Source organism: Eublepharis macularius, chromosome 2 (assembly GCF_028583425.1).
Source record: "Eublepharis macularius isolate TG4126 chromosome 2, MPM_Emac_v1.0, whole genome shotgun sequence".
NCBI lineage: Eukaryota > Metazoa > Chordata > Lepidosauria > Squamata > Eublepharidae > Eublepharis > Eublepharis macularius.
This window is the reverse complement of record NC_072791.1, coordinates 136508420-136532554: the sequence shown is the minus strand read 5'-3', so window position 1 is coordinate 136532554 and position 24135 is coordinate 136508420. Positions and strand designations below refer to the sequence as shown.

At 40.7% G+C, this 24135-nt stretch overlaps 1 protein-coding gene across 1 annotated transcript in view; it reads left to right on the top strand.

Annotated features, from left to right (window-relative positions):
* Positions 1-23188, top strand: part of LOC129323466 (mucin-5B-like) — a 123714-nt gene extending 100526 nt beyond the window's left edge. The window contains exons 35-47 of the mRNA XM_054970005.1: positions 2958-3136; positions 7017-7086; positions 8343-8467; positions 9653-9684; positions 12371-12548; positions 12766-12870; positions 13430-13470; positions 13966-14088; positions 14681-14776; positions 19040-19168; positions 19566-19605; positions 21269-21392; positions 22567-23188. Of these exons, the coding sequence (XP_054825980.1) occupies positions 2958-3136; positions 7017-7086; positions 8343-8467; positions 9653-9684; positions 12371-12548; positions 12766-12870; positions 13430-13470; positions 13966-14088; positions 14681-14776; positions 19040-19168; positions 19566-19605; positions 21269-21392; positions 22567-22732 (1408 nt within the window). The 3' untranslated portion in view covers positions 22733-23188. The remainder of the gene's footprint in view (positions 1-2957; positions 3137-7016; positions 7087-8342; positions 8468-9652; positions 9685-12370; positions 12549-12765; positions 12871-13429; positions 13471-13965; positions 14089-14680; positions 14777-19039; positions 19169-19565; positions 19606-21268; positions 21393-22566) is intronic.
* The last annotated feature ends 947 nt before the right edge of the window (positions 23189-24135 follow it).

Here is a 24135-nt window from a genome sequence, read left to right as displayed (position 1 = left end):
ATACATACACATACACACACACAGGGCCGGTGCCAGGGTTTCTGGCGCCTGAGGCGAGATACCTACTTGTGCCCCCGCCCCAGCTAACCAATTTTTAAAAACAGAAGAAATGTAGGAAAAATGAAAAGCACAAAACTTGAAACTTTTTACATTTTTAATTTAATTTTTATTTCTTAATTTAAATTTTAAATTTTAATTTTTTAAATAAGTATGAGAATAAATAACAACAGTCTTTGTTTTTCTTATTGTAAGCCAAAAATATATTTTCTGAGCAGAAACAGCAACTTGCATTAAAATTTTGAGCATGCCTCCTTTTGTGTGTGTGTGTGTGTGTGTGTGTGTGTGTATAAAACAGTTTCCCTCTCTCTTTCTTCCCACCTCTCTCTGAACCCAGAGACTCTTGGCAGTAGAAGGAGGGCTTCTCTTACAGGGCCTGCTTGATCACCTTTGTCAGAGATCCCTTTTGGGAACTACCCTCCATGCTCATCCTCCCCCCACCCCCACCCTTGGGTTTGAAGTGAGCAGCAGCTGACAGCTAAGTGTATGGTGTATGAAATAAACTATTAGGGGAAAGTGGGGAAGGTGGGGTGATATATGGAAACTAGGGGATGAGAGAAGGGAGGTGATAGAGAAGGGGCACAGTGCAGGGCGCTGCTCTGCTGGAATGAAGGGAGGAGCAGCATTGAGAGAAGAGGAAGGGGGAGGGAGAACGAAAGGGAGAAGGGGGGAGGAAAGTAATAGAATGTAAAACAACAACTTTAAACCCAACAATAGTGATTTGCTCCTACCTGTCACACAGGAAGGGAATTGTGTGTGTCTCACCTCACTTCCTCCTTCCTCTGTGGTGGTGCACACACAACCAGCCACTCTTTCCACCAAAAGTAGCACCCCCCCCCCCAAAAAAAAAGCCTGAGGAAAGGTGAGAAGTAGAATTGATGCCAGCCAGGGAGGGGAAAGGGATGTACTAAAAGGAATGACAGGATTGTCTATTGGAAATAATGGGAGAGGCTTGAAGGCCCATTGGAAAAAATGGGAGCCAGGAATGCCAATTTACTTGCATGGGTTCCATTGAAATGCATTACAACACAAAAAAAGAGCAAGAGACCAGTAGTGAAGAAGTGAGCTATGGCTCATGAAAGCTCATACCCTACCATAAATTTTGTTAATCTTATAGACACTACTGGACTCTTGCTTTTTTCTACTGCTACAGATAAACATGGCTACCCATCTTGATCTATCAACACAGGCCCCAGAGTGGAATGACAGTCCCTGGGAGAAGAATCAGTGGTCTGGGACTAGAATGGCAGTGGGTGTGGAATGACAGGGGGCGTCATTCCAGTCTCAGAGCCCTGACCCTATTCCCAGAAACAGTCGTTCCACTCTTCGACCTGTCATTCCAATCTCTGAGCACAGGTTCTGTTCCTAGAGGCTGTCACTTCACTCTGGGGCTGTCATTCCAGTCCGAGAAAACTTCTGCTACTCCCAGGGGCTGTCATTCAATCGTGGTGCCTGCAATTCCACTCCAAGAATGCTTCTACTACTACCAGGGGCTGTCATTCCACTGTGCAACCTGTCATTCCTTCCCAGAGCACAGATTCTGCTCCAAGGGGCTGACATTGCACTCTGGGAGTTGTCATTCCAGTCCGAGCACTAAGCCTATTCCAAGGACTGTCATTCCACTCTGAAACCTGTCCTTCTGGTCCTGGAGCACAAGCTTTATAGCTAGGGACAGTCATTACACTCTGGGGGCTGTCATTCCACTCCCAGAGTATTCTGTCCCAGAGACCTTTATGGAAAATCCATTTCAGATTTTCTTTGCAACTTTTTTTGTGTTGTGATGCATTTCAATGGAGCTCAGGCCTTCAAGCCCATTGGAGATAATGAGAGATAATGTGTATAGATTGCCTATGGGCAATCCTCCTGTCATTCCTTTTAGTACATGGTGGGGGTGGGGAAGAGCAAAAAAGAAAGGAGGGAACAAGGGGAGAAAAGGTCAGACGGGAGCTCGCTGCTCCCCAGCCAGCTAGAGTCTCTCTTCCTTGCTTCATGTGGAAGCTCCGCCCAAGGCTTAAATTGAGAGAGAGAGAGAGAGAGAGGAGGAGGGGGAAAATGGCAGAGAAAGAAATCTCCCCACTGATTCTCTAGGTCTTTCCCGCTTTCTCCTTCCCCTTCCCCTTTGCTCTCTTCTGTCATTATTCCATCTCATCCTCCCCTCCCAGTCCTCCACTCCTTTCCAGTTTGTGAGGTCACAAGCAGAAGATAGGGGGGGAGGAATGCTTGGCGTGCGTGTGTCCTCCCAGCCCTCCCACTCAGTTGCTCCGCAGCACGTGCCCCTGCCCCCGGCGCCCCCTCCGATGCCTCTGCACTTGAGGCAATTGCCCAACTTGCCTCTATTGACATGCCACCCCTGCACATGCGCGCACGTGCACACACACAAATATATATAAAAACTAAATAAAACGCTTCAAAGCACATTAAACCCTAGCAGAATAGTGTAGTGTAGAACTCTGAAGAGCTAGTATCAGTGAAGTACCAATTCCCTAACTACTCTTATAAAATGTGTATAGTACTGATGAACAGTATTTCATGCTAGTTGAAAGAAATACATATTTTAAAATATATTTGTGCTGGATCATTAGCATCCAGTTGTCAGTTTAGTTCTCAGCTTTTTGGAATAGAAAACTTTGAGGTCTTAAATAATAGATTTTTCATAAATGTTGTGTTAGTATCTGTATTGTTATGATATCTTTCATATTGTGAAAAAAGCCAGTGTGGGATAGTAAAAAATAGTTAGATTATTGTGACTAGGGAGATCCAGGTTCAATACTTACTAAGGTCAGTCATTTTCTGTTAGGCTAACATTATCCCATGGTGAAAATGAATGGGGGGAATGTGTGTGCCATCCAGAATTTCTAAAGGATGGTACAACAATGTAAAAAAAAAACTTCATTAAACAGGAACTTAAGAGAGTGTCACAATGCTGTCCCTCCACGTCCTTACTATGAGGCTTGTGTTATGGATGGATGCTCCCTGCCAAAGCGAAACACTGAATGCAGAAGTCTCCAGGCCTATGCAGCCTTGTGTGGATACCAGGGGATCTGTGTGGACTGGAGAAGCAAAAGCAAGGGGAAGTGTGGTGAGTTGAAAGACTTCCCAGAAATGGGTTATTGTTATAGTTAACCAACCTAAATGTGGGGGCTTGGAGTTCTTCCAGAATGACAACTCCCATGCCTCCATTGCATGGCCTGTGGGATATACATTCTCTCCTGTAGAAAGGATAACTAGTTGCTCTGCTGAGAAGCCTAGGACCCTCATTAAAAGTGGTGCAATTGCACCATCTCTATCTTTTTTAAAAATGGGCAAATTCTATGGGGTCACATCTCCACAGAGTTCCCTCTCCTCCCCAACCTCCACTGTCCCCAAGTACCATCCCCAAATCTCCAGGAATTTCTCAAGCCAAAGTTGACAACCATCGTTTTTGTATATCCCTGCTTTTTTGACTGGTTGCTCTGCAGGCTTCATTTTATACCTTACGCATATTGATGTTAATCTGGATCAATGCTATCAAAGTAAGCAGAGTTCATTGGTATAAAAATAAGGTAAAAAGACAAGAGTGTTGTGTCTTCTGAAGAATTTTAACACATCTATATATTTACATTCCCACAAAATATATTGTCCTGCTGATAGGGTTGCCAGGCTGAGCAACTGGCAGGTTGGCAACTGGCAGGTTGTTTGGGGATGGGGAAATGGGGTGTGAGCAATGTCAGCTATGTTGTGACATTACTTCTGGATAACACCTGGAAGTGATATAGGTTAGCTCTAGGACAAAGATAGCTTCCATAGAGCTTCTGGCAATTTCTAGAGCTACCCTACATCACCTCCAGTTTTTACCCAGAATGGATAGTATGACATTGCTGACATTGCTGTTTTTTAAAAAATTAGGCTGCCAGCAGGAGGCCTTCAGCCGTAGCAAGAGGCCCAGCAATGCTGACTGCTGAACATGATATGAAACACTAAAAAACACACACTACATCAAAAAAAAACCCTATAAATTTTTAAATGGACTTTTTTAACAGATTTTTTAAAGGATTTTTTAACAGATTCATACATGTAAGAGCCTTGCTACAAGTGACATTTTACACGTGAAGGATAAAGGATCATTTTCGCAAGTCTTTCTGGGAACTGAAGTTCCTCTCCCCCACCCCTTTTCCTTTTGTTTCTTCCCCTCGCTGCTTGAAGAGACAGAGAAAGCCTGCGGCAACAGCAACTCTTGCAAATTGTTCCTCCAGTCACAAGCCTGCTCTCAATGATCTTTGGAGCAGGCAGCTGCAACTTTCTCAGCTTTCTCCGGAGCATTTCCCCACCCCCCAGCAAGACGATTTGCAAAAGCTGATGTTGCCGTAGGCTCTCTCTGTCTCTTTAGGCAGCGAGGGGAAGGAACAGAAGGAAAAGGGCCCAGAGCAGGAGACATCGCAGCCTGGGCCTCTATCCCCTGCTGCTGCTGAACAGTGCAAGAACCCGGGTGGATAACCACGTCTAAGGGAACAAACAACATATACCATTAAAGACTCTCTTCAAAATTATATTATGTGAAATATTCTTAAAGTGGCGCAGTGCATATAAGACAATAAATATTTTTACAATTTTATACTTAATTCACACCAATTTACAAAGTGACTATAAGACACAAAGTCCGACCAATAATGGGAGTAGGATTGGCTCCCACAAAGTGCTGAAAGTTCAATAGGGGATTGCCAATCAAGTCCACGCTGAAATGTGCAAATAGTTGCTGTTTGATTGTAGATATTTATGTTGTAGTTTGTTAGAAAACTTCTAAGGGTGCTTCTCCTTTCCTTACAGCTGATGAACAGTGCAGCAGGGGGGAGGAAGGAGGGGAGCAGTTTGAAATGACTCTAAGAATCACCTAAAACTCTATGGATTAACTACTGAGTTTGGGAGAATTCTAGAGCATTGCACCAATGTCATGACATCACTTTTGATTTTGCACAAGAAGTGATGTTACACATTTGCATAATGCTGAATAGTTTGTTCCCACTCACTCATCCTGCAGGAACTCCCAGGTAGCCTCAGAAATGGGGAGGAAGAGGATTTACAGGACCCTCAGCCATCTCTTCCTAGTGCTAAGTCCTGCTCGCTACAATGAGGAGTCTAGGACAGGCTCTCTTTTCCTTCCTGGTTGCCTGTGGGAGTCCTCCTTTTAAAGGATTCTCCCTTGGGGTAACCCCACCCCCCAGTGCTGCCAATGTCTGTAGGATGTCCCCCCTCCCTGAATGACTGACTCCATCTAGCCTGAATTTCCTTGACCAGGTGTCCCTCCCTGACTCCTCCCCTTTCTGATGCATCAAAGCTCAGCTGCAGAGTGGGGATGGCTGGCTTTCTCCCAGCCCTGCAGCTTGGCTCACATCTCGTTTATGGAGGGACATCCTACTGTCCTGCTGTCCTATGACCAGGCTCACCTCTGCCTCCTGGTGATGGAGACTGGCTTCCCGAGGCATTGACAGGGCTGTGGTTGCCCCTGTCAGACTCAGTAGAGCCATGCTGCAAGCCATCACCATGTGCCTGTCCTCTGCATGGCTTTCCTTGCCAGCTGGCTCCTTTCTCAGGATTGCGGCCGTCCTGGTGTGTGAGGCTATGGTGCCTATCATTGCTGTCCTCTGCTGCCAGCCTTTCATTGTGTCCTTGCCTTGGTGTCATGCCCTCCCATCCTGCAGGAAGGGGAACTCCTCTTGAAAGAGGCCACTCCCTCCCATCCATTTTTTGACCAGGGCTGGAGGATCTTCTTCTCTGAGAAATATTTTTTATTTCATTAATAAGATTAAAGTCCAATAAAAGGGCAGAGAAATAGTAAAAAAAAAGTAAAGAAAACAGAATACAAAAAGAGAAAAAGAACAAAAAGTGAAAATAACAAAAAGTGAAAATAACAAAGAAATAATAATTTCATTTTCCATCGTTCTCTACAACATCTATCATATTTTAACAAACATTATACTTTTAGTTTTAATATCTCCAATATTTACCTTTTCAATACTGCCCCCCTTCTATTTATTTCCCCCAAATTTATCTTTCCCAAATCAAAACTGCAAATCATCAGTTCATTTTTCCTCCTCTCGCAACGGGAAGTCAATAAGGGGTTTCCAGTTAACCATAAAGGTGGACAATGTTTTATCTCTGATCAGAGCTGCATGTTTAGCCATCTCCACTAATTCCATCATTTTTACAATCCAGTGGCTGGAGGATCTTCTGACCCTGGACACTTTTCCTTCTTTTAAGGGGCCTCGTGCTTCCTGGGAACCCTAAGATACCAGTAGGACTCCACCTTATCATCAGCCCCTAAGATTTAGTTTCATGATTAGCCCTTTGCTGTGTGCAGGCTGCTGTAATGACATCTAGTAAGTGGCTCTAGAGTTCCTCCAGTATTTTTTCACACTGACTCCCCGTTAAACAAGGTGCCCATCACTAAGAAGGAGAAATATCTAGAGATCCATGTAATTGCAGCCCCAGCAAGGCCTCGACAGACTGCAGTGCCTTCTAACTTCCTCCAGCTTTTACTGGCCTTTAAGAGAGCAGTTTATGCTGCTTCCAGCCTGGAGCTAGTTTACATACAGATCAGATCAGATGGTATTTTTGGATAAGATTTGCTTTAATGTTGGTTGGTTAAAACCTGAAACCTGAGTATATACTAAAATGATGAATGGTGCAAATTACTAAGTACAGCTACTGGACAGACCCCATTCATTTTAATAGAGCCTTTGGAGAAACCTCACTGAAATGAATGAACAATATCACAAAGAAGGGCTTTCTCATTTGTCACAGTCAACGAAGAGAGCTCTGCCTCTACAAAGAGATGTGGACATGGAGCTTTCCTTTCTTTTAGTGTGTATGGGGCTTTTCAGTGGAAATTACAGCGCCTACCATTTATTCTCCATTTAATTATTTTATGCTTGGGAAATGTAAAATTAGAATAGATACAAATGAAAATTCTAAATGTGTCACAGAACTCACGTGCTCGCAAGACCAAATCTACAAACCATGTGGGAGAACAGAAAGACACACTTGCTATAGTGGGTGAGTGGTTTATTACAGCCTTGTATGTATATGCTGATTTTTTCATGAGATTTATATCAGTAAATATTACATTCTCACTTAATGCACATATTTTTTTTATTAGCACTTTCTGATTTTTTATAATAGGGATACTGTGATCAGAAGAATATTGAATTTATATCCTCAGACATCCTTGAGATTAAAAATAAATGTGCTTTGAAGGAAATTTTCACTCCTCAGCTTTTCAGATGATTTTCATGCCTGTTCAAAGCCATTATTTCTAAACCTCTTAGGTCTTTATACTAACTGCAACAGCTATGCTCATTCCTCATTATGTGATCCCACCCACTCAGCAACAATCATATAATGAATGTGATGACATAATGGAGCTGCATAACCAATCATATAATATCACTAACTTTGTACAAAACTACTTTATCCTCAGAAGGCCTAATCAAACTCTAATCATACCAGAATGTAAACTGGGATTAATATTTTTGATGCATCATGTTACAGAATGAATCAGAATGCATAGGCAAACAGGTATCCCAATAAAGGAAGACAACGTCAGCCTCTAGATGTGCATTTGAATTCATATCAAAATGCACAACTGTTACATTGCTTCATGTTTAGCCACACTAAACCATGATGACTTCGTTGTTGCAGCACAGCTCAACACAAAACGGAGTATTAACCAAGATGCTGAGTCGATGAGTTTGTGTACATCCCTCCCCGACAACCATTTTCATATCCTTTTTATTTGCTCTCCAAAATGGGCTATTTTGAGGGGTGCTAGAACGTTGGATGCATTAAAAATCCAACAAAATAAAAATTCTGTTGTGGGTGTGTATTGACAAGCTCATTGGAAGATCATCTGATTTTTTTAAGGAAAGGCTTCTTATTAGAAATAGATATTCTGAGGAAAATAAAGAAGAAATAGATACTCTGGTTCAATTATAAAGTTGATTTTTGGATGTTCGGGATGAAATTGTGGTAGTCTTTTTCCAGACCAAAATAACAAAAATTAGATAGTAAGAGTGTGGCTAGGTTTTGTATACAAATACAGCAAAATTACATAAAAATGGATAAAACAGGAAATCAGCAAAGGAAACAGGAAGACTGAAAATGCTCACAGTGAATATGTACAAAATCTAAAAGTAATAAATAACGTAATATTTATACATCTCTTATTACAGTGTTGTACAGCTTGTAGCACTAAACTAAATTGTGGAACTCTTTATTCAGTGATATTTCTATCCTGTTACCATATCCCACAGAAAAAGTTCTGTCACCACTAATCCACCACAAGATGACGTCCTAGGAATATTTGTTGAAGGATGTTTCTGCCCTGAAGGAATGATCCAGCTGAACAACCATGATAGTGTTTGTGTTTCTGCCTGTGGTAAGGAAGCTAAGTGTATTTATTGTGAAGAATACAGTTGGTCCAAATGACCATGTGACAGCCAAACGACCAAGTGACAGCAGCCTTGGCTCCATCTTGTGGCTGATGATGCCATTTTAGAAGCGTTTGTAGTTCTTTTAAATTACTGCAAGGACCTGATTTGGAGTGTGCCTGCAGCACCACAATCCCAGGAGCTCTCCCCTGCCCCTACTCATTTTCAGGCACCAAAACAGCTCCTCTTTGCTGTTTCAGCACCTGAGAAGGCACAGGGGGAGAAACAAGAGCTCCTGGGGCTGCTGTGCCACATAGGCTCCCCGGATCAGCGCCTCATGGCAATTTTAAAAGAACTACAAATACTTCTAAAATGGCATTGGTGGCCACAGAATGGACCCATGGCTGCTGCCACTTGTAGTTTGTCTCTGAGGGTGAGCAGTACAAACTGCTTTTGTAGAAAATATATGTTGCATTCTGAGCCAGTTACACTTTGGAAGGATGTTGATGGTGGTCATGAACCAAAATACGAACCAGAATTCATCATGAACCAGGCCAGTTTGTGGTTCACGAACCAGCAGTTCATCAGAGCCCATTCCTGACGAACCCCCATGAACTTTTAGGCCAATTTGTTTGTTTTGTTTTTTGGTTCGTCATTGCAGACAGCCTGGCACCAATCAATCAGTTTCCTAGGCAACAGGGGGATTAGCTTTCTGCAGCTCCAGAAGTGACCTTCTGCTACCCCTTGAATGACATTTTCATGAACCAAACGAACTGGTTCGCAAACCGGGGCAAGTTCGTAAAGGTTCCTGGTTTGAAACTGCACAATTTGTTTTCCCCCTGGTTTGTGCCCATCTCTAATGTTGACACAGTAAGGACAGCAAAATGAAAGTATAAAAAAATACTATTGACTACTACTTTGGATATGCAATGAATCCTATACAATTTTAATAGCAAGTATCAATGTATTTATTAGGGCTTATTCCCCAGGGTGTTTGGGATTCCTGTATATGTCCTTGAGAGTAAAGTTCATCTCCTTAGGCTGTATGTTTAAGCACTGCTTTTGGCTGTAGTTTTCTCATATATACCCTGCTGCATTCCTGGGATCTTGACTTAGATATATTATAGCCATGCTTTTTAAACTTCCTTTAAAAAAAATAATATTTCTAATATTCTAACCCTCCTATTTTGTAGGCTGCACAGGACCAGATGGTTTACTGAAACAGGTAAGGAGCACAAATGCTGAGCTTTAAAGGCTAACAGGATAACACATTAGACCTTTGTAAGAACAGGCAAGTGTCTACTTAAGATTCCGTAGACTGTGGAAATGGGACAGAAATCCAGACCAGAAGAATAGAGGCCCAATTTTATTAATTATGCAACCGTAAAAAAGTACAAAGAATCATTATCCACAAATATTTCTGTCTGCTGACGTACTCATACACCATTAGAAAATTGGATAGTTGGTCCTTTTTGCCTTTAGGGAGAGGCAAAACCAAAACCCTTCTAGCTGACCCAGGGCAAAGATTCATTTGTGATTCAGGCTGACCACCTCAAATGTAAATTTGCTTCAAGCAAGATTTTGTTTGGTTTTACAATTGTGCAGTGGCAACCTGCAACATGTCATATTACCAGGTAGTTGGTACTGATCCATCCTCACAATTTGGTTAAATTATGTATGCCCCTGGTCATCACAGACCAGTCGTATATCACTAAAAATGACCTGCACTAGATGGGATCAAACTATATACTTGGCACTCATAATCAAGGTAGCAAAATGAGCAAAGCTTGGAGAGACAAGCCAAACGGCTTCATCACCACCCACCCTGACCAGCAGGAGTGTGACAAGCAAGGAAAGCACTTTTCTGTAAATTCATTATTTTTCTGGCTTGTGCTTTAGAAGGGAAAGGTGACAGCAATTGCAAAGCAGTGTGAGAATGTGTATGCACATCATATTGGTTATCTACATCCAAACATTCCTATGAGTGAACGTAGAGTCAGGCCGGCAGACTGGGTATGTCTAGAATAAGGACACAAGCCATGCAGCTTTCCCCTCCATCTTAGAAGGATTGAAAGATCTCTCTTTTTAATTTAATTTAATGTTATATATGACCAAAGCTTTTATTATCCATTTCCAACTAATTTCAAATGTCTGAAAAATCAAACTACTTTTAAAGTGCTTAAGAGTACATAATTGCACAGTGGATAAACACAGTGTTGATATTCCCTGCCTCATCACCTTCTCATGGACTCACTTTATAATTTCCACCTAAAGTCATTAGATAGCAGCAACAGTTGAACCTGTATGGGGGGAGGAGCGGAGAAAGAGGATGCTAGGCTAGGCATCTATGCTATGCCTCTTAGCTGCTCTTCTCTGAGGGTTCTGTGATGCCATTCATGGCTCCCCTTCCTTTTGGTTTCTGGCTGTGGGATACTGGGGGGAAAGGGCTAGGGAACTTCTCTCTTGTTTGTGCTGGTTCTTTAGAGGAAGATGGGCAGCGGTGGCTCAGCCTTTTTTCCATACAGGGTTAAGTAGGGGTGGGCTTCCCACATAATTCCAAAGGGGGTGGGGGCTTAAGGGACCCAAGTCCTGAGGAATCTGTAACTAATAAAGTTTTTACCTTATTCCCCTGCTCTGGTGTCCTATGTCATCCCTCTCCCCTTCCCTCCTGGCTGGTCTCCACTCCAGGTGCAAATTGTGGATTCTGCTAACTCTGCATTATTGTCATATGTTTAGCATAAACTGTCTGATAGCAAAATTTAATAACTGAAGAAGGAGGCCAATGTACCTTGTTAAGTAAACCAAATTACCAGGTGGGAGCACATGCAGTTCTCACTGATCCAGGTCTTAGGGCTATAACAATAGTTCTGCTAACTTCACCTGCAGCTAAGAATTCACCATAGTCACACATGCTGTGACTGTGTTGACCCAGTTGCTAAATATAGCAAGCACAATGGATTAAACAGTGGAAAAGACAAGGGATCATCATGGAATATTGACCTCTCCGTATCAAGACAGAAGAAGATGAACTGTTAGCAGCATCAATATTAGTCTGAAATATCACTGTCTTTTTCATTAGGGGGAAAGTGTACAGAAACCTGGAAATAATTTCAAAAGAGTTATCTAACACATACGTTTACCCATGAGAAGTAATTATCTTTTTAGTGACTGTATGATTTCATTCCTAGAAATTCCCATATATTTAATCCATAGAGTTGCTTCCTTGTTACTTTTTATTCTTTTTAAATGTCCCTGCAGGTCACTCCAACTTCTAAAATCTCATGCAAGAAGGGTTTATACATTTATCCTCAAACATCTTGAAATGTTCTGTCTTTCTTAGAGATAAGAATATGTATTAATGTCCTATTTAAATGTCTGAAATCCCACTAGAAATATGGTGGTTAATTCAAATTGCTGAATGTCCTGTCATGATCTCGAGCTCAAACTAGATAAGGTGTTTGGCCACATGTTGCTAAATATAGCAAGCAAAATCCAACTGATTTTGTCAGTACCAAATGTTTCTAGCAGGAAAAAGGTTCCTAAGCATGCCAGGCCCTGATTTGGATGGCAACCTGACTCATCACCAAACATTTCATCTAGTTTGTCCCCCAATGGATAGTTTTAAACACTTAGTTTCTTCTTGATGGAAAAAATATTGCAAATAAGATAAAGATTGTAAAGCATTTCCAATTATAGAAGTACTATATAAATTATTACTAATGATGTCAGCAGTATAATATTTAGGCATGTGAGTGATAATCCTGTGTGCTTTAAGTTATAGTGCAGAAAATAGTCCTTGGCTGTAGACACTAGGGTATGAAGACTGTGCCTGTGACTGAAATTCATTCCCAAACTCCCAAAGTTATTCAGTGAAGTTGATTAAGGATCTTTTTTGTTTAACATATATGCAGCCAGGAGAACTATGGGAAAAAGATTGTCAGACCTGTACCTGTAGTAACGAAACATTGAACATTACTTGTTCACCCCACATTTGTGCCAAGTCCCCACCAATCACTTGCATAAAGGAAGGATTTGTACCTATAGTACGTCAAAATTCAAAAGACGCCTGCTGTACGGAGACAGTGTGTGGTAAGTTTTCTCAACTGTAGAATAAAGACATGCACATTTTTAAAACTAATATATGTGAAATATATGTTGACCTTTCTGTATTATTCTCTATGAATATGGAAGATGGATCATCCCAAATTTTATTCCTAGAAAAGTTGTTACCAGGCTTTAATAAAGAAACAAAGATGTTGTGTTCTCTGACAAAGTGAATGTCTCTTATCTGTTTCTTCATGTACAGAATGTGATGTAAGGTCATGTTCTATGCATCAAAAGGAATGCAACCCAGGTTTCCAGTTGGTAATAGCAGCTTCTAAAGATGGATGTTGTACCATTTATTCCTGTGGTAAGTATGAAATCAACATTCAGTCTTTTGAAGTGAAAACAGAATAGGGATGAGTAAATATTCCCTATTTCATTTCTTGTTGTATTTATTCACTGTGGTAGCCTCCACCCTGTGTAATGGCCTGCTTGAGGAGGTCAGGTGGAGAGCCCCCACTCTCCTGGCTTTTCGCAAATGATGCAAAACCAAATTATTCAAAAAGGCTTCTTACTCAGATAGGAGGACTGTATTGTAGGGAGGGGGATCTTAGGTGATCCACTAATGAGTTAGGAACCATAGACCTCACCAATATGTTGTACAGGATTCCTACTAATGCTATGTCTTTGTGAACTTGTATTTATTTACCCTATGGCATTGTTTATGGAAATGTTCCATCCTGATATTGACTGTACTAATCTCACACTATGTAGTCTGCCTTGAGTGTCAGTGAGAAAGGCGGACTATAAATGACATAAATAAATGATATAAATAAATAAAATTTATAAATCTTTAAAACCATGTAGTAGAAAACAAGAAGATTCCAACTTTTATAAATGTGTTTTTCTTTTTATTTTACTTATAGTACCAAAAGGTGTTTGTGTATATAAAGGCATTGAGTATCAGGTAAGAACTGTTATACATTTTTAGGGTAGGGCTTCAGCTATTAAGTTTTCATTAGAGAAGATTCAAGATATGAGAACATTCTATTTTTTTTTAAAGTTCATCATTGAGTAAATTTCTCTCTGCATCATGTTAAGGTATCTGAACTTTATGATGCTGTGGCAGCATTGTTCTCATTTATAGGTTTTCTGTGTTATACTTTGGCAGATGTAAAGATTTTAATTTAGGAAAATTCTTTTATGCTAACATACTCTTGTGGGTTTTTTATTTATGGGTTTAATAGCCATAAAGTTTGTTTCTTGTGTCTCCTTCTGCTGCACAGACCAGTGGAAAAAAAACCCCTATCTCTGTTTCTCTGACTCTTGGGCACATATGAATGACCTAGAACTGTTGAATGTCAGCGACTTCATTCTGTCATTGACCCCATGCTACCAAGTAGAATTTCTGTTTTAGGCTGTATATACTTAAAAAATCCTCACTCTGCTTATCTCTTTTAAGCCTGGATCACTGGTAGCTTTAAACTCTTGTGATGAATGTGTTTGTACTGAGACAAAGGATTCTGAAACCAAAATAAACCAAATTAAGTGTTCTCCAATAAAGTGCTCTACTGAATGTCATCAGGTAAGGAGTCATTTTGCTGGCAACCTTCTAGTCCATTATTTGTCATGGCAAACCACCTCTATTAGTTTCTTGCCATGAAAACCCCACCAGGGGTCGACATAAGTCAGCTGTGGCTTGAGGGCACTTTCCATCCACATGCACTGATAATGTGAGCAAAGGCTGTGGCTTGCACAGTAAGGACTGGGCACTCTCCAATTTCTAATCCTTCCCTGTGGAGCCATTGAAATTCTTTCTAGAATTTGTAATAAGATCTGGTAAATTAAAGATATCCAGTGTTCAACACATGGAATCCTCAGTGTAGTAACTCTTTTTGTGTTTGGGGAATTCTCTTGAATCCATGTAATTTGATACAAGAGGAGCACATTGCATTTTTTATTCTAAGACTCAAATACTACATTCAGTAAAAAGTGCATAATTTACCATGGCCAATTGCTTCAAACTAAAGATTTGCTGTGGATGCAAAGCTTCTTCACTTGAGCTCCACAGGCCATTGGAGCAAACAAAGGAGTCCAGGGCAATGTGAAGGATATGAATTTGTGTCAGACAAGCTACAAGGAAACTATCAAAACAGTCAATGTCTTTCCTTCTTTAGGGTTTCCACTATATCCATGAAGAAGGGAAATGCTGTGGCGAATGTACACAGGTGGCTTGCATTGCAAACTTTTCATCAGGGATAGTGACTCTTGAGGTATATGTTCACTTCTTTCATAAGTAATTGGCATTATTACTATTGCTCATATTGTACAGAAAATACAAACACAGAATTTGGAGAAGAATTCTTTTTAAAATTCTATTTTGGTAACAGTGAATAGAATTAATATTCTATTTTGGTAACCGTGTCAATCCTTTCATCCATAAAATATTCAATCCTTTCATCCATAAAATATGCACTAAGCAATTATAGCTAGAGTTGTATGCATTCCAAATGTATGCAGTGAAAAAACAACATTATTGTAAAGACAGGAAGCTAAGTGAGCAACAAGGAGTTCACATTGACCCTTCTGAACCATGTAAGGGTGGATTGGGAAGAAAAAAACAGCTCTACTGTATCAAAATTCTGTACAAGTGAAACATCTTTCATGGACTGATCTATCTCTTAGACAGACTAAGGATACCTTTGAGCTTCAAGTTATATTTCACAGCCAATTTTATTTTATCTATCAGAATAGTCACTGATACATCCACCAATCCTATATTGGTTTCCCTGATCATATATTGAGCCTGGCTATGTTATTAATATCCAATAATAGGTTGTAATTTCTTTCTGTAGCAAATACTTTGCTTAGTACTTTTATTGTGAGTATTCTTTAGTGTAATATGCATAGAATCTGTCCGTAACATAAAACAATTTTTCTTTCTCCAAAGATCAACGTTAGCTTTTTCACTGTTATTCTTCTTCTGACTTATTACTAAAGAAGTTCACAGAATCTAAAATAAACCAAATACTTAAATCATGGATGTTGAGTCCCTCTACACCAATATCCCCCATCAGGATGAACTACAAGCCATTAGAAATATCATCCCTGACAAAACCACAGCATATCTTGCCATTGAACTCTGCATGTTTGTTCTCACCCATAACCACTTCAGGTTTGATGAGAACCTATATCTACAAATCAATGGCTCTGCCATAGGCACCTGCATGGCTCCACAATATGCCAACATTTTCATGGCGGACCTAGAACAGCATTTTCTAAACTCCTACCCATTGACACCTCTCCTTTATTTGAGATTCATTGATGACATTTTTATTGTCTGGACTCATGGCAAAGAAGCCCTCAACAGATTTTGCCAGACTTTCCACAACTTCCATTCAACCATCAATCTATGAATCACTCCACACAAGAAATAAAACTTCCTGGACACCACAGTATGGATTCATGAGGGATACATAAGTACCTCGTTATACCAGAAACCAACAAGTTGGCAAACATATCTACATGCCTCTAGCTACCACCCCAACCACATCAAGCAATCCATTGTGTATAGCCAAGCCCTATGCTATAGTCACATCTGCTCCAACCCCTCAGATAGGGATACTCACTTGAAGGAGCTGCAACAGACATTTTTGCAACTACACTATCCCTCTGACATGGTGAGGAAGATGATTGGAAAGGTGAGAACGACACCCAGGGATGGCTTGCTGAAAGACAAGCCCAACGAAAATAACAATGTAACACTACTGGTGGTCACCTACAGCTCACACAACTCAAGCTAGTTCAATGTATTATTAATGACCTACCACCCATGCTGGATTGTGACACTTCCTTCACACAGGCAAGGGGGGGGGGCTTTTTTTGTTTACAGACAGCCTGCTATCCTAAAATAACTACTCACATGCAATGATAAACTACTTAAATTTAACATGGACTCTGGTACCAAGACCTGCAACAAACCAAGATGCCAACTTTGCTCTCAGATATATCCTAGCAATACCTTCAGTAGACCCAACAACATCAGCCATACCATCTCAGGTTCATACTCCTGCTCATCCTCTAATGTGATTTATGCCATCATGTGTCAGTAATACCCTTCCACCCTCTACATTGGACAAACTGGCCAGTTCCTTTGACAAAGAATTAATGAACATGTGTCTGGCATCAGAAACCACAACATTCAAAAACCAGTGGGGGGCATTTTAACCTTCCAGGAATTCTATTGCTGACCTAAAAGTAGCAAAATCAAAAAGAGTCCAGTAACACCTTTAAGACTAACCAATTTTATTGTAGCATAAATGCAGAGGAGTTAGCCATGTTAGTCTATGGTAGCAAAATCAAAAAGAGTCCAGTAGCACCTTTAAGACTAACCAATTTTATTGTAGCATAAGCTTTCGAGAATCAAGTTCTCTTCGTCAGATGCATGTTTCTGTACCATGCATCTGACAAAGAGAACTTGATTCTCGAAAGCTTATGTTACAATAAAATTGGTTAGTCTTAAAGGTGCTACTGGACTCTTATTGTAGCATAAGCTTCCGAGAATCACAGTTCTCTTTGTCAGATGCATGGAGGGCAAAAAGAAACTGGTCAGATATAGAGGAGGAGAGGGAAGGGTGGAGTAGATGCAAACAGCTCCTTCTGATATGCAGATGCAAACAACTCCTTCTGATATGGAGATCAGTTTGCTTCTGTTGAGGAAATCAGTTACCTCTGATAATGAGATAACCATTCATAGTCCCTATTCAGTCCCAGCTTGACAGAGTCAAATTTACATATGATAGTACGGTGAAAGTTGTTGAAGTCCTGATGAAATCTCTCAAGGGCTTCCTTCCCATGGGTCCAAATGATGAAGATGTCATCCAAGAATCTTAAGTATAGTAGTGGTTCCAGTGGATGGGAGCTGAGGAAGCGTTGCTCCAAGTCCGCCATGAATATGTTAGCATATTGTGGTGCCATGTGTGTGCCCATGGCTGTGCCATTAGCCTGTAGATATAAGCTGTCACCAAATTCAAAGTAATTGTGAGTGAGTACGAAGTGACAAAGTTCAGTGGCGAGGTGTCGTATGGTTTTGTCCGGGATAATATTCCTTATGGCTTGCAGTCCATCTGCATGTGGGATATTGGTGTATAAAGCCTCCACATCCATGGTTGCTAGGATGGTGTCATCTGGTAGGTTGTCAATGGACTGTATTTTCTGTATACTGTATACTGTATAACTGCTAAAAGTAGCAGTTATCCTGCAGAGGAATTTCAAAGGGAAATTAGAAAGAGAGACTGATGAATTGCAACTGATAATGAAGCACAAGACAATGCATCCACTTGGACTGAATTGAGACCTAGGCTTCCTGTCTCATACCAATGCTGATTTCTCTACACTTACTACACCTCTGCATATTCCGCCTATGCAATCATGTCTGCAATTGTCATTCACTAGCTATTGTCATTCGACATCTGAAATCACTCCACTCTCCAAGATATAAGGGCACATGGACTGACATTCTAGCTGTACTGGAAGAAGTGAGCTGTGACTCACAAATCCTCATATCCTACCACAAAGTCTTATAGGTGCTACTGGTCTTTTGTTCTTTTCTACTGCTATAGACAGACTAATCACCACCACCACCACCACCACAATATTTGATTTATATAGCGCCCTTCAGGACAACTTAACACCCACTCAGAGAGGTTTACAAAGTAAGTCATTATTATCCCCACAACAAAACACCCTGTGAGGTGGGTGGGGCTGAGAGAGCTCCTAGAAGCTGTGATTGACCCAAGGTCACCCAGCTGGCTTCAAGTAGAGGAGTGGGGAATCAAACCCCATTCTCCAGATTAGAGTTCCATGCTCTAACATGGCTACTCATGTTGACCAATTACTTAACTATATTTTGTCTTCTTAATCAATCTACTGTTTGTATGTATTGTCTTAATGTGAGCTTGGCATTTTAAGGATATGTTCTTTTACTCTATTTTAATTGATTGATTGATTGATTGATTGATTGATTGATTGATTGATTGATTGATTGATTGATTAGATCCCATTTGTCTCCTGATCAATGTGACTCAGCTCTAAGCATCTGGATATAAATCATACCTTCTGCAAGTTTTGGCCCAGGGACTACATATATTGGAAGAGTTGTGGTCTAGAGGGGAGGAAGCATACAGAAGTTTAAATTCCTGACAGTTAAAGAGATTCACATAACTGCTATGTGAATCCCTTTGGGAAATCCCTTTCTCTGCTCAAGAATGTGGAAAGTTGGTGCCAGTTAGATGGCACTGAGCTTAATGAACCCATGGTCTGGATCATCATATGGCAGGTTTTGAACAGATTAATTTACATGTTAACTGTACTTCTGTGGGAATCGTGTGCCTTGTTCTTCTAAGTGGGGCTATAAAATCCTGTTTACTGTAGGACAGATCATGAAAACTCTATTTTCCTTTTGCTCAATTACTTCTCCTGTTGTTCTTATTTCTACTATTACTGTCTCTTTCAAGATGTTCTTTTTTATTATTCAGGTGGGAGAGATCTATAAGGATCCACAAGCTAACTGTACTCAGTATATGTGCACTAAATCATCAGGTCGTTTTTTTCTGAGCAGCACAGTAATGACCTGCCCACTGACTGAAAAATCAAGCTGTGTCCCAGTAAGTATTTTTACAGCTCTGCTTTGCTTTTATTCGTCAGGTGAACATCTGGAGTTTTTAGTTGTCAGGGCTCAGAGGAAGAACCTCCATAGGTGTTACAAGTGGGAAGAGGTTTGGGCAGTGAAGGAAGATGTGGTAAGCGTGGCTTGTCAGGGTGAATGTGGCTTATAGCACTCTCACTGTATGTGGCTCTATGTTCCATTGCTAGTTTCTGTGGGACAATTCACTAATTCACTCTTACCAAATCAGATTTTAAAAGGAAGCCATAACTGCAGCATGTTTAGAAATGTCTGTTTTACCGAAGGGAAAATGTAATAAGCATTTTTTTAAAAAATATATCTTGTGTGAACAAAGAGCTTTATAATCTGAGATACTGCTATGTTTCTTTTAAAAACAGGGAACCATTGAAACTACACCAGATGGATGCTGTAAGACTTGTGAGTATGTTATTTGTGGCACCTTATTAACGTCAAGAATTTGTTATGACTCTTATCATAAAACTTTATCAAGAGTACCCTGATTTTAGTTCCTGGTTATTTGGGGGGTGAGGTTCAGAAATATCAACAGAATAAGCTTGATCATTCTGGTATCCATGCGACTAGGGCAAACCAATTTGCTCTTAGAGAGAGGCAGCAGCAATGAAAAGGAAAGCAGGAATGGAGGAGGAGGGTAGGGTAAGGGGTGAGTGAGATTTCCCCTCTCTTCCAAGGTTTTTGCAGGTCCCTGCTTGTAATATCCTGTTCCTGACAAGTGGGAGACAGTAATCTTTTATACTTACTATTAGATAATGGAAATAATATCTGTGAGTTCGATAAAATCACTAAGAGCCGACTCCAGAGCTAAAATATGAAACTTGCATGTGAGTTTATACTACAATGGGGAGTCACCAAACCTGGATCTCTGTAAGTCCGAGCACTAGTACAAGTACCATAATTTTACTTGTACACACGAATTACAATTTCTAAAAATGGTCCTGTATGTTCCAACAAAAGGATATCAGGTTAAGTTTGTGGATACTTAAATCCAGAGACTGAAGCCATCTTTTTACCTGAAAAGCTTATAAGGTGCTTCCAAGCACCTTATGTGTTGTTTACATTTACTGCTTGTAGAAATTTTGTGACTTGTATACCACTGTTGATGTCTAAAGGAAATTTGTGATTTCATACCATCGCTGATATTTGTTATATGACAATTTGTATGATGGAACAATTCATATGATGGACTTATTCTCACTGAGCACTTTTAGCACCTTAAATATATGAATTTGGGCTAATTGTTGATTGCATTTTCCTAAGGGCTCTTTGTATTTTCTTTCTCTGTGGGGGACTGGCAACCATACTGTTTGCTACTACTCAACTTCTATCATTCATCTAGGACCCAGCTGCTCACTGTTCTTCAGTAGCAGCCACTCCACAAAAGCTAGTGCTTCAGATAAAAATTGAGATGCACTTTTGAATCACTACTTTGCTGTGGAACCCCACTGGGTGACCTTGGGCCACTTACACATTGTGACCCTAACTTACCTCACAAGGTGACTGTGAGGATACAATGGAGGAGAGGAGCATGATGTAAGCTGCTTTGGGTCCCCATTGGGCCATAGTTTTCCTAGGAAGAGGATGCTGGGGGTAGAGGAGATTTGAAGGGGTGACAGATAAAGGTAGGTGGGCTGGTAGAAGAACCACCCTAAAAATATGTTCAGAACATGAATTTGGTTCTACAGTGGCATTGAACTGACTTGTTAGAGTGAAAAGGATAATTATATTAAAATCAATAAGTGGGGGTATCCTTTATCATCCATTCTGGCCTAGTTTGCTTCTGTTACTCCTGCCATCTCTGAATGTATGCTGTGGTTGGTCATACCATGTAAGGGATTTTAAGCATGATATAACTTGAGAAAAGTGCCTTTGATAACACAGAATTTCCAACTAGGAAATAACTATGAACTCCAGGCTTATGAACCTAGGAACATTCGGCATGATTTGTGAATTAAAATGCAAAAGGAACTGGTTCAGTTACAATTATATTTAAACTTTATCTAGTTAGATAGATAAAACTCGTGTTAAATTCAAAGCTGGTGTTTCAGAATCTTTTCATTTTCAGGTCACCCCTTGTCACATAACTGTTCAGTTAGTCTAAGGCGACAATATGTTGTTCACAACCGGTGTAAATCTGCCAAACCTATCTTGGTGTCCTCCTGCAAAGGATCTTGTAGCACCTACTCTGTGTAAGTAAGAGATTCCTCCACCTCCCTGGGTGCACTTATCTTCTAAAGCATAATCAAATAGACACAGATTTATTTTCAGGGCATGGAACACTAGCAATTGGAGTGTATCACAATTTTTGCTTGTAAAATAGCAACATGGTAAAGATATGGTTAGGGCTATTCATGTCAGGAGAAAATCATTGCCTGAACCTGTAGTGATAAGCCCAGGGCTCATTTCAAGGGGAACACACAGGAACGCAGTTCCGGCAGTTCCCCAAAGAGGTCACATGTCAGGTGGCCCCGCCCACCTGACTCTCAGCCATTTTGGGCTCGTTTCGGCCTGGATCACACATCTGTCAGAGAATCTTGCCTCTTCCCCTTCTGCTAATAGTGGCAGTAGTTTGAGCCAGTTTGGTGTAGTGGTTAAGAGCACAAGACTCTAATCTGGAGAGCCAGGTTTGATTCCCCACTCCCCCACTTGAAGCCAGCTGGGTGATCTTGGGTCAGTCACAGCTTCTAGGAGCTCTCTCAGCCCCACCCACTTCACAGGGTGTTTTGTTGTGGGGATAATAATAACATGCTTCGTAAACTGCTCTGAGTGGTTGTCCTGAAGGGCGCTATATAAATCAAATGTTTATCATTATCATTATTTCAGGTAGGTAGCCATATTGCTCTGCAGTAGAACAGTAGAATTTGAGTCCAGTGGCACCTTATTGACCAACAAGATTTTCAAGGCATAAGCTTTCAAGAGTCAAAGCTCCCTTCTTCAAATACCTGATATCAAGTGTCTGAAGAAAGGAGATTTGTCTCTTGAAAGCTAATACCCTGTAAATCTTTTTGGTCTCTAAGTGCCACTGGACTCAAATCCTGCTGTAATAGTGGCAGTAGTTTATTTAAACCATACATTTTATTAGCCATATTTGTACAGCTATTCACAGAAACATACAAACCTGTTCATTATTGTGTGGAAAATCGAAAGAATGATAGAAGCTCAGTCTCCGTCCTTCCTTCACCCACCGTAATTTAACAATGAAAAATGAGGGGGAGGGAGAGAAATACAACTTGGGTTAAATCAAAGATATGAGTAGCTGTGAATTCCATTGGTTACAAGTGAAAGAAATGCCAAAAAAAAATTTCATACAGATATGATGGAATATCAATTAAAAAATTCACTTATATATTTCTTCCCATTCAGGTATTCCTTTGTTACTAACAAAATGATGCACCAATGCACATGTTGCCATGCAACAAAATACCATAAAATGAAAGTGGAACTGGTTTGCAGGGGAAGGAAGCGAATCAGATACACATATCTTCACATTGAGGAATGTGGCTGTGTCAAGACAATATGTGCTACATAAAGCTAGGAATCAAATGTGCTGGAGAAAAAAAACCTTGTCTTTAAAAAAACCCTTTATCTGGAAGTGCTTCACAACAGCCATGAACAATTGTGGTATCTCTTGATGAAGGTGCATCACGCTATTTTTTCCTCTAATGTGAGGTGTTCAGAGTTCTGTTTAAAAGTGATTCAGTGCTGTAATCATCTCTGTTACTTTGATTACTCCAGAAGATTGGACAATTAACAAGAGAACTATGCCTTAAATATATGTCAAGCTGTATTTGCATGTTCTCTGATTTTCTCTTGCAATTACCTTTCCTAAATTAGCCACAGAATGCACTCATGTCTTTCATTCCAAAATGCTTCACAAACAAGTATAGTAGTCTGAAGATATTTTTTTTGAACTCATATCCATGCTGGAAGAAGATTGGTCAGTGTATAAATTGACATTACTACAACTTTAAAAAGAAAGTGTTCAGCTTAGAAATACAGGATTGTGGAGTAAAAAGAACCATCAACTATGTCCATCATGGAGTTTGATCATTTATTAAGAATATGTAGCCATGTCTATTCTGATACCTCTGTCACTTATCAGGCTGAGTGTCTTTTTCTGTATATGTTCTTGATATACAACATATATTATATATACACAAGTAGGGACCCATGTGATTCCTCTCCCTGCCTACCAGGCTGGTCATTGCTGGGCAGAAAAGCCACTCCCCCATCCCTTGCTGCTTATGTGCTTCACCCAACCACTCACTCACCTGCTTGAGAAGGGGTGTCTCCTTTCTCACCCACCCCCATTGCCACCCCTCTGCAGTTTACACATCTGTGGGGGCAGTGAGGGGGGCAGCTGCTCTCACAACATCATCTATTCATCTAACATCCTCCCCTCCAGTTGGCCTCAGTGGGGAAGGGTGGGCAACAATGGCTCCTGTCCTCCCATTTACCTGGCTGAAGCGGGGGGAGGGGGGCAGGCAGCAGACAACAAAGCTCCTGCTCCCCCCTCCAACTCATGAGAGGGGTCCTGTTCCTCCCCCCTCCCCTGTGTGCTGGTCTCCAGAGAAGGGAGGTGGGCTGAGTCAGGTCCTACAGGCTCTCCTGGTTTCTCCTCCCTTCCTTCTGAGGTAAGTTGTCATTGTCTGCGTTTGCACAGACAACATGTTCCTTTATTTGGGGTGATTTTACCCCCCCTCCATTTGTGTAAGATGTTCAGATTTTTATGCAAACTGTGTGGATCCTCTGGATTTGTAGAAAAATGTCTCCCTGCTGAACCTGGCTGCATGTGCTGACTATCAATCTGCACAGAACCCAAGTCCAAAATTTTATATTCCCCTCCCAACTTTAAGGGCTACCATAAATACAGCCAGGCTTTTTGAACCTAACAACATTTAATTGACTGGATTAGCTTTCCACATACTCATT